The 10,909-nt window shown below is 45.7% G+C and overlaps 1 protein-coding gene across 1 annotated transcript in view; it reads left to right on the forward strand.

Annotated features, from left to right (window-relative positions):
* The window catches only part of LOC115656191 (protocadherin gamma-A4-like), a 136,857-nt gene extending 126,971 nt beyond the window's left edge, over positions 1-9,886 (forward strand). Inside the window, exon 6 of the mRNA XM_030572597.1 lies at positions 7,026-9,886. Within this exon, the coding sequence (XP_030428457.1) occupies positions 7,026-7,252 (227 nt within the window). The 3' untranslated portion in view covers positions 7,253-9,886. The remainder of the gene's footprint in view (positions 1-7,025) is intronic.
* The last annotated feature ends 1,023 nt before the right edge of the window (positions 9,887-10,909 follow it).

A 10,909-nucleotide genomic window follows, 5' to 3' on the forward strand; every position in this document is an offset into this window, starting at 1 on the left:
AATCTCAATAAGGATTCTTTAAAATACAGCCGGATCTCCTGGATTCCTTTCCGACTAATCATACTGGGAGATTGACAAAACGATGTCCAGTAGCCTTTTGACCACATTCGTTCTGTTAATCATAAACTTGTAATGGGAGTACCACGTGAAGATATTCGTCTTGCCTCTGATTCTATTGATGACAGGGAGGCAGACTAGCCACCAGCTTACTCTCTCTATCTGTGTGGGTTCTGCAGGGCTGTCCTGAGGGCAGGGTATAAACGCACACCTTCAGTCAGTAAGGGCAGCAGATCTAACTCGTTGTGGAAGAAGGTGCTGTTTTTAGAGTCTCATTTCTAACAATAAGAGCCAGAGGCACCTATTTCCACAGTTCCCGAGGAGTGCTCCACCCCCGCTCACCCCAGACCACGCCCCACTCCATCCTTTTCCCGAAACCCCCGTCCTGCTTCTTCCCACACTGTCCCTCCCGCACCCCTTCCTGCACCTGCTCTGCCCCTCCCCCATCTTCTTCCAATCCCACGCCCACCCCAGCCCTCTGCCACTTCCTGCCCCACTCCTCCTTCTCCCCCCCAGCACCTCCTGCACACTGCTGAACAGCTGATCATGGTGGGTGGGAGGGCTGGGAGGGAGGGGGAGGAGATAATCACGGGGCTGCCAGTGGGTGCTGAGCACCTACTATTTTTTTCCTCCAGCTCCAGAGCACCCACAGAGTCAGTGCCTATGATAACAGCACCTCAGAGATTTCATCCCTTCTTTTGGTATTTTCTCTCTCTAGCATATGGAGGTTTAGGTAGGGGTGAGGGCAGGGAGGGGAAGACTAATCCAACCATCAGTCCCTGACCCCCAGGTGCCGTGACACCTGAGCTTTGCTAGCCAGTTGAAATGCTTCCATTTACACACCCACTCTGAAGGGCCTAAAGCTCTTCAGACATTTGAAGTCAGGGCTTCTGAGAGTCTGAAGTGATTTGCCCTTTTGCAGACTGAGGAATACCTAAGATCATTTTTAAAGCAGGGACTAAATGCTAGACACATGATGGCATCTAATTCAAGGGACTCTCCCTTTAAAATGTTTTGGATAAAATCTAAATTGATACGATGCAATGTGTAGAGGAACAAAAAATCTGCTTTCATTGTGGTGGTAGAAAAAATGAGAGAAATAAAGCACAGGATAGTCCTGCCTGGATTTTCAGACACCACCTGTCTGCAAGCCGAGGCATGGCTTTCTATGCTGCCCTATACATTGTTAAATAAAGGTCTCTATATTTGGTTTACTGAAAGCCCCAACAGCAGCCGCAATGTCAAGTGCTCAAGTGATAAGCCCCCTAAAGCTTGTTGTCTTAGCCAGAGATGAGCTCAGTTTGTAAAAGAAACAGAGACATACATGAGTTGGTTATTTTTGTCTAATCTAAGATCCTGGATAATTTAATTTATTTTCCTCATTTTGCTTTGACCATAAGAGCTTCCAGACAATTTACCATAAGTGGCAGTATAAAGGGAGGTTACCTTACAGGAGAGTCAGGGAATCTGAAGCTATATAGCTTTCAGAGTGGTTACCATGTTAGTCTGTATCAGCAAAAACAGCAAGAAGTCTTTGTGGCACCTTAGAGACTAACAAATTTATTTGAGCTTATGCTTATGCCCAAATTTGTTAGTCTCTGAGGTGCCACAAGGACTCCTGGTTGAAGCTATATAGACAGCCTGTAGCAATGTGCCGCTCACTGCTGCAGCACCCCCTGCTGGTCTCTCAGGGAATTAGCTCATCCAGCCTCCAGAGCGCCCTCTGCAGGCTGGTGTCCCACTGCCGCTTGGCCCCCGTGTCCCTCTCAGACCCGGGGCCCTGTTATCTGGGGTACTGCCCCCTGGCCGCACATCCCTCAGTCTCAGGGTCTCCACTCCCCGGGGAACCCCTAACCCTCTATCCACAGCCTTGCCTCAGTTGTAGGCTACTGCCAGTGACCAACTTGCCCCCATGCCCTGGGGCAGACTGCAGTGTCAGCCACTCATCGTAGACAAGATTGGGTCTGGACCTGCTGCCTCTCTCTGCAACCCAGTGCCTCTATGGGGCCTTGGACAAGGCCCTGCAGCCTGGGGAGTTGCCGGCTTGGAGCTCCCCAGCCCCTCTGGCCTTTCCCCAGCCCTGCCTCACTCTAGGCACCCTGAGCTTCCCATCAGCCAGGCCCCTCTCACTCTGAAGGCAGAGAGAGACTGACTGCTCCTGGCTTCCCTGGCTTTTATAGAGTCAGCTGTGGCCTGACTGGGGTGTGACCCTGGCTGTGGATGCGTTCCCCAATCAGCCTAGCCCAGGGGTCCCCAATGTGGTGCCGGCGGGCACCATGACACCCACCGAGGCATCTAAGTGCACTTGCATACTGGCCGGTGGACGAGCACTAGGTGGACAACCCCGAAATGCCGCCGACAAGCAGCGTCATCCAGAGGCGTTTCTGCCGAAAATCGGCAATGCCTCTGGATGACGCTGCTTGTCAGCGGCATTTTGGCGACAATACCTATTGACATTGCTGCTTGTCGGTGGCATTTTGGCCAATGCTCGTCCACTGCCACCATCCTCCGTGGCTCGTCGTCCGGTGCCCGCCAGATGAAAAAGGTTGGGGACCACTGGCCTAGCCTATCCCCTGCCACAGCCCTCTCCCAGGGCTGTTTTAAGCCCTTCGGGGCAGGAGCAGATGACCACCCGGCTACACAGCCTATTGTGTATGTCTCTGTCTTATTCAGAACTGCAGCAAACTTGAATTTGTATTGATAAATGACTGAATACAAACTCTAAAGATTTGTTACCAGCCAATAGGAGTTGAAACACTCTGCTTGCAGAAAAGCAGCTTAGTGCTGAATTAAACATATCTGTTGCCTTGCTGTTCACCTGTAATTTTGTGTTATCTAAAAACAGCACATTGAGCTCACTGGTGATTCTTAGGGTATGTCTTCACTAGCAACATTAAAGCACTGCCACGGCTACCCTTTAACGTGGCTGTGTAGTTGCGTCACTGGCGTTAGGAGAGCTAAAAACCACCCCCACAAGGGGAATCCCAGTGTTAGTGCACTGTCTACACTGCCACTTTACAGCGCTGAAACTTGCAGCGCTCAGGGGGTGTTTTTTTACACCCCTGAGTGAGAAAATTGCAGTGTTGTAAAGTGACAGTGTAGACAAGGCCTTAGACTGGGCTAACTGGCTCCTCAGGCAGCCTGTGAACTTCAGACACTTTCCTCACTGGAAACCATGCTGATTCCTGATGTTTATTTCATCTAAGAAACCTGTTCTTCATCCTGATTACAGCCCCTCTCCTTGCCCCTCAGTCCACAAGGCTTGAAATACTGTACATTTTCAACAGGCAGCTGGGTTGATTTCTCTTAGTAACTTTATGACACAGAAGTGGGTTGGTAGGTCACTGACAACTGAGACAGATTTCTGTGTCCTGAGTGAATGCTCTATTTAAAGTGATACAGAAAACATATACTTAAACCGCCAAGCCCCCTCCCCCAGCCAGTCTGTCTCCAGCTGAAATGAGGTGAATCAGCACAGAGAAAATTCCGCCCCCCCCCCCCCATGGAATGAAATAAGAATCAAACTGCAAGCAGTTATCTCATCTGCAGTCAAATCTGAGATTGTGTCTAAAGTGTTTAGTTCACCCATGAATACTTTGAAGCACCTGAAGGATGTGTTAATGAACTAGTGTATTAATTGTTGAGATTAACAATTACAGGTCTCTGAGTACATTTTAAAACAATGAGGAGGTAGAAGATGTTTAGACACTCTCCACCAAGGAATAAATAGTTAGCTTTGTGGATTAGCAATAAATATAATTAAAATGTATATGCCCTCTTCCCCCATGTAGACTCTTAAAAGCAATGCTACCCAATTTCAGGAATCAGTTCTAAAGAGAAATGTAGGCAAGTATCCCAAGACTATATAATCCAGTGGGAAATCATAAACCACTAGAGAGCCTGACCAATTTCACACCAGAGTCCAAAATGGCATTTCCCTGCAGTTTGGTTTTGTATTTTCAAAGTCCTTGTGAGCTTCCACTAGCAGTTCTTGTGCGCTGTCCCTCGGGCCCTTACACTGCGTTCCTCTGACACTTCAGGCCTGTTCTTTTACTGCTAAAAATCAACAAGAAAACCCGTTGTTTAGAATGCTACAAACAAGACTCTATTTAGTTCAGTGCAAATATGTCCCATTATTATGGTACCCTGTTGGAGCAGGGGAACCCCAAGTGGGGACTGGCTGGGTGCCAGCATTAAGGTCTCCATCACCAGCTGATCGTCTTCAGTAGCAGAACACAGATCATTTGCCAATTATTTTAAAAAAAAGGCAAGGCAAATATTTTCAATTAAAAGGTTAAAAATACAATTTGAAAGAAAGATTAAAGAAGAAAGGAGAACAATGAGGGTAAAATTCTAGGCAGGACAATTGTATAGTGCTCAGTCTTGCTCTGTCACCCCCACTGATCTCCAGATCAGATCTGTGCTATTGAATGCAAGGTCAGTAGCTATTCAGGTAGTTCCCATGCATGATTTATTTAAGGATAAGCACCTAATACTACTGGGTTGGATGAAGCTGTAGACCAGGTGCTGGCAACCTTTCAGAAGTGATGTACCAAGTCTTCATTTAGTCACTCTAATTTAAGGTTTTGCCTGCCAGTAATACATTTTAACATTTTTAGATCTCTTTCTAGAAGTCTATAATATATAAATAAACGACTGTTGTATGTAGAGTAAATAAGGTTTTTTAAATGTTTAAGCAGCTTCATTCAAAATTAAATTAAAATGCAGAGCCCCCCAGACTGGTGGGCAGGACCCAGGCAGTGTGAGTGCCACTGAAAATCAGCTCAAGTGCCGCCTTTGGCATCTGTGCCATAGGTTGCCTACCCCTGCTGTAGACCCATTATTAACCCAGTGATGTCAGCAGTAATCAGGAGAGAGTCAGGGAAGTGGTGTGTCTGTGCTGATTCTATCCCTAGGAGGTTTCTCCTCTGAAAACTGATACAGTATGTCCATCTTGCATGTGATTCCTGAGCTAAGGGGGAAATGGAGCTAGTGCAGGGGTACAGATTGCCTTACTGCTCCAAGGTTTTTCTTGAGCTAACAGAGTTCTTCTCCATGGGGCATTTGAGTCACCAGCATCAGTTATTATCCATTTTTTCATTCTGCAGACTATTTTGTTAGAAAAAACTTTCCTCCTAAATACCCAGTCCTCCAGTACATGGATCTCAGAATGTTCCATGGCTAATCAGGAAAAATTGCACAAACAAATAATGGTCCATGGGCCACTCTTTGAGAACCTCTGATCTAGATCACTTCTGGTAGGTAACTTCAGTGTCCATGTGCATTGTGACTCCTCTGAGTTAGCCACTCCTTGCACTATTACAGGAATTCCCAGCTTCCTCAAGTCCTCGCTGTGCTCTGCGATTCACAGCCTGTATTACAGAAGTTCATCCCCCTTTTCCCACTTCCATGTCTCTCTCCTGCATTCTATTCAAGTCAGCATTACAGCATGAGAGGAGTGCCCTGCTTTGCTTCTATAATATCAGCACTACAGGAATCCTTCTACTTATCTACCTCTCTCCTATGCGCTGCTCCCCAGCTTAGAATTGTAGCACAGAACCATGACAGAAGCTACTGCAGCTGTATTTATCACATTATGCTCAACTTCCAGGGACCACTCAGTGCTGCTGCATTATAGGAATTTTCTATTACCCCACATATGTTACTCTCCAAATTAGACCCAGGCAACAGCAATACTAGGGCCAGGGTTAAAGCGGTTAGAAAGAACTGCTACATATGACATTACCCAGTGATGGAATTTTTTTAGTGCATAATAGTTATGGCTTGAGTAGTTGGTTTAAATACCTTGATAATGCTCTGGTTTCTCTGGATGGGGAAGGAAAGTATTTTGAATAATAGGTGGCAGATGTATACCAAGGTGAAAGGTATTGAATTTGTCAGGCAGGGAGCAAAGTGTGACTACGTTAGCCCCTTGAGGCTAGCTAGTGATGGGTCTAGAGCAGCCATGCAACAGAGACTGATGTGCCAATACCAGACTGGCAAATGGTAGGTGTTCCAAACCTAAGAGTTCAGCAATAAGATTAGATAAGCCTGTAGGATTTCTCTCCATCACCTTCCTAGTGCACTGTCCTGAACATGTAAATGACAGCACCATTACTAGCAGCAGTGTGTCCTGAACAGAAACAGGGATGGGATGATCAGATGCTGCACTCCCCATTTAATCAGGGAGCACCAAATAACTGTTCCAGCTCCAGGAACTGACCTGCCCCTACCCCATCTCTTTTGAGAGTGATTTTTTGGAGAGGGAGACGTAACGATTTTAACTGTTGATATGAGTTCTCTTGCTTTCCCACCTCCCTGGCCCTGTGCCCTGCTCCCCATTCTTAGATATGGATTGGAGCTGCTGCTGCTGCCCCATATGCCTTCTGTGCTCTATTCCTGACACCCATGCCACAGCAGGTCTTGTGCTGCTCTGATAAATAGTTATCCTTCTGTAATAGAAGGCTCTGATATTTTGGTTTGGAAAGTTGCCTCTTGTTTATCCAAAGAAACTCATTTTACTGTCAGTTAGTGGCTCATCTGTAGTAATTCATTTGTGTTCCCATTCTGTTCCCATGTTGTAATCGCCCCCTTTCTGCCAAGAGCCTTTGAACAGATCTGCTCCTTTTGGTATATTAATCTGCCCTTCATCCTCTGATGAAACTTTACAGTTTTGCACAATCTAAGGATGATCTTGTGATTGAAGTTCTGGACTAGCACTCAGGAGATCTGGCTTCACTGTCTGACTCTCCCAATGACCCCCATGTGACATTGTCTTTTTTGTCTGTGTAGATTGCAAGATCTTTTGGACAGGGACTGTCTCTCACTATATGTCTGTGGAGCACCTGGCACAAAAGGCCCCAATCTTGGTTGATGCCTGAAGCTCTACTGTAATAGGAATAATTAATAATAAGTTGAGATTTCACCCTTGTAGATATTAATGGTCTTCCCTCCTGTGCCCTGTACAGAAGCAGCTGATGGGAACTCTACACTGGGAGGAGGAGCTGGCACTATGGGCCTCAGCACCAGGTATGGCCCCCAGTTCACACTGCAGCACGTCCCTGACTACAGGCAGAATGTGTACATCCCCGGCAGCACTGCCACCCTCTCCAACTCCTCAGGTAAACGAGATGGAAAGAGCTCAGGCTCTTCAGGTGGAAACAAGAAGAAGTCTGGGAAGAAGGAGAAGAAGTAGAATTGACAGACCATCAGCAGCTTAGACCTACAGGACAGACCCCTCCAGCACTCCCCCAAATCACAGCCTAGGATAGAGGACGAATGTGAATTTTGTGATGAAAAAGCAGGAAATACTACGAATGTATGTCATCATCAGAGCTAGGAGTAGGGGCTCCTACTATTAGTCCTCGTGATGAAAAATAATTGGAAACAAAACAAAACAAAAACCAAGTGCCCTGTTAATACTAACGTTTTTTACCATCACTTGGGTAATTTAATGTGCAAGGTTGTAAAATCTTTTAAACATGTCTTCGGATTTGGTTTTCTCCAGAATGGTCCAAGAAAGCCATGAGGCTTGTACTTGGCTTTGCCCAGTGTAAATAATTGTAACATGGATTTTTTTTAATTTATATACCTTAGATCATTTAAAAAAAGAAAAGTTCCCCAGATTAAAACCCATGTTCCATATTTTGATATTTAACTTTCCATTAGTGAATCTGACCCTGAATAACCTTGAAATGGATTCCTAGTTACGAAGTTGGTAGGGAGTGCTTCAGTTCCTGTTTACCTATTATCCTAAAAGAAATAAGTGTTTACACTGCATGAGCCTATGGGAATAAGGCTAAGATGCATTTTAAACATTTTTTTTTAAGTGTGACCGGTGATGGCCTGAAATATGAAACAAAAATAACGATGTCTGAGAGACAGGGAATGCATTCAAACTGCAGTGGAAAAGATCTAAGTGCAGAGCATGCCACTAGCATTATTGAGCTATACAAAACCTGTCCATGTTGATTTAGAAGCCACTAAAGAGCAAATTCATCTCCTCAATTCCTTGCAGTAAATATTTATATGTATAGTAATGTTTTCCTGGAACTAAAGTTAAGAAAGTCTAAATCCCCTGCTGTGAGAACAAGGAGCTACAGTTCCTTAAAGCAATGATATAGCAAAGTCCATACCAAGGAATGATATTATCAGAGAATAAACTCTGATCTATTTGTATGGAATAGAGACTGAATGTTTCACATTTCTGCACATTGAACTGCATGCAAAATACTCACCTCACATCTACAGTAGGACAGCTAACTCCACCAGCTCTAGGGAAGTCATCATTGCATGCATGTACAGCATGGTGTAAATACACTGTCAGATAAGTGAGTCTCAGTGCAGGCCAAGCAGTGTCTATCTGGGAGTGGGGTTCAGTAATAAGTGGCACAATGTGTTATAAAGAGTCATTGCTCTGGCCTAGAGCAGTGATAAGATTTGCACATTCCATGTCTATGCAGAGCAGCCAAGGAACAGCCTTTGTTCATTGGCCTTCAGAACTGGATACTCAGTAAGTGACAGTTGATGTGATGGGACCAAGGGACCGTACTCACAGATAAGGGACCCAAGAACTGGAGCTGAGCACATGCCACTCACTGCAAAGCCAGTGAGGCTGAGAGCTGCTCACAGGAAGGCCCAGGTCAGTCAGGTGACTAAGAGGTAGGATTCTGATACCGTGAAGGATATTGCTGGACCACGCACTCTTTCCAGCCCAGACTGTAACTGTACACAAGCAATTAGATGTGACTCAGAATCCACTGGATTTAGTCAGAAATATGGACAAGACTTTGCCTTGTTCTTGGTACCACTGGTATTGGGATTTTTACCATATTGATAGGATTGTCAGGAAGTAGGGTCTCTCCACTATGTGCCCTTTGTAGCTATGTACTCTGCTCACTGTTGGTCCAGACACAGCAAAGAGAGAGGGTGCAGTGTGCCCTTACAATCAAGTCAGCTTGGCATCGAGTCCCCACAAGCACCTAGTCAGTGAGGAAGGCTGTATTGTACCCTTAAGGTCCTCTTCAGCTAGAGAAGGGGGATGCCCTTTACACTGGGCAGGCTTCCCATATCAAAGTAAGTGGGATGGACCTGGGAAGGCAAGGACAAAGATACAGGGATAGCGATGCCAGGATTGTTTTAACTTCTAATGAATAACTCACCTGAGAAGATCCAGCCTTCTATGATCACTCAGGTTAAACTTTCTCCAAGCAGCCATTGTGCTTGCCTGGCCTGACGCAGCCCAGCCTCCGGCAGTATTCACCAGAGCATTGTGCACTAACTGATGCCTCGTTAGCCAATTGCTATCTCCTTGTGTCTAGAGAAACAGAACTTGTCTATGCGAAGAACTTGTCTGTGTATGATTTTTGTACTGATCCCAGTCACCCTCTGCGGTGGCTGCACTAGAAACAGTTTACACAGTTAGTAAGGCTTATACAAACTAATGTAGTTATTATGTGACCCTTCTAGAAGTACTGTAGATGAATTGTAGTGTTTATATTTCCTTTTAATCAGCAATCTGAGGTAGTGTAGAGAGTGTTCTGTACTAGTGGTGTGTTATTTTTATCTCAGTAAATAACTTGTGGACATCAGTATTTTCAATTTCTCTTTATCTTTCTGTGTGATCTGTGCTCTAAGTGTATGTGAACTGAAACACACTTGTCCTTTCAATGTGTCTAATATTGAATTATACTTATATATTATATAAATGCTTATATCCTTCTTATATCCATATAGACCAATGTTCAATGTGCTACACGCAAGTTTTATACTCTAATATTTATATTGCTTTTCTTCTTTGGGAAAAAATAATAAAATGGTTTCTTCTGAACTGATTGTAAAGTTGTTCCTGAGAGGGTCTGTCTGCCTGCCTGCCTGCCTGCATGATTTTCTATGTGACTGCTGTGTCTAGGCTGCAGTCTTAGGTGACTAGAATGGGTATAGTAAATTATCATTCAACTTTCAGAAAGTGATACAGAGGTTCATGTTGCAGGGTTTATTCCTGTGTAATGTAGTGAAAACTGTGAATTATCCCTTGAGCACCGGTGCTTGGTCTCCTGGCCTCTGTGGCCCCTGGAAAAGCATGGCTACGAGGTATGCAGGCAGCCTGAGGGGAATCCATGGAGTGAAGGGAGTAACAGCATTCTAAGTACTGCAAACTTAGGGCTAGTGTACACTGGCAGCGTTAAAGCGCTGCTGCTTTAACATGGCTGTGTAGTCACAGCAGAGCCCAGCGCTCTAAAAAAACCACCTCCACGAGGGGTTCCCAGTGCTGGTGCACTATCTACACTAGCGCTTTACAGCACTGAAACTTGCTGCACTCGGGGGTGTTGCAGCACTGTAAAGTGCCAGTGTAGACAAGCCTTCAATCTGCCTATGTTTGCTTCTGTTTGGGGTTGAGTAGCACTGGCAGAGTCCACACAGAAGCCTCTGCAGGCTTGTGGAAAAGAGAGAGTGTGCCATAGAGCTGGCAGCGGAGAGGAGTATGGGAACATACATTCCACAGATGGGAAATTTCCTATGTTTTAAGGCCAGGGAATTGAGAGATTAGAAGAGAAATGTCCCTGTTTTCTGTACCCACCTCTCCAATCATTCTGACAGGGCCCAGTGCCCCCTCCCCACCAACCCCAGTCATTCGTGACAGCTCCCATTGCTACCGCACCACCTCTACCATCAGCAGTGAAAAGGCCCAGTGCTATTCCACCAACCCTCTACCATCATTGACAGGACACAGCATTCCCCCAGCCCCTCCCCCATCACTGACAGGCCTCAACATTCCCCCAGCCCCCTCCCCCATCAGTGACAAGACCCAGCATTCCCCCACTACCCTAGCCACATGACTGACAGAGCCCAA

The sequence above is a fragment of the Gopherus evgoodei genome, chromosome 8, assembly GCF_007399415.2.
Source record: "Gopherus evgoodei ecotype Sinaloan lineage chromosome 8, rGopEvg1_v1.p, whole genome shotgun sequence".
In the NCBI taxonomy this organism is placed as follows: Eukaryota; Metazoa; Chordata; order Testudines; family Testudinidae; genus Gopherus; species Gopherus evgoodei.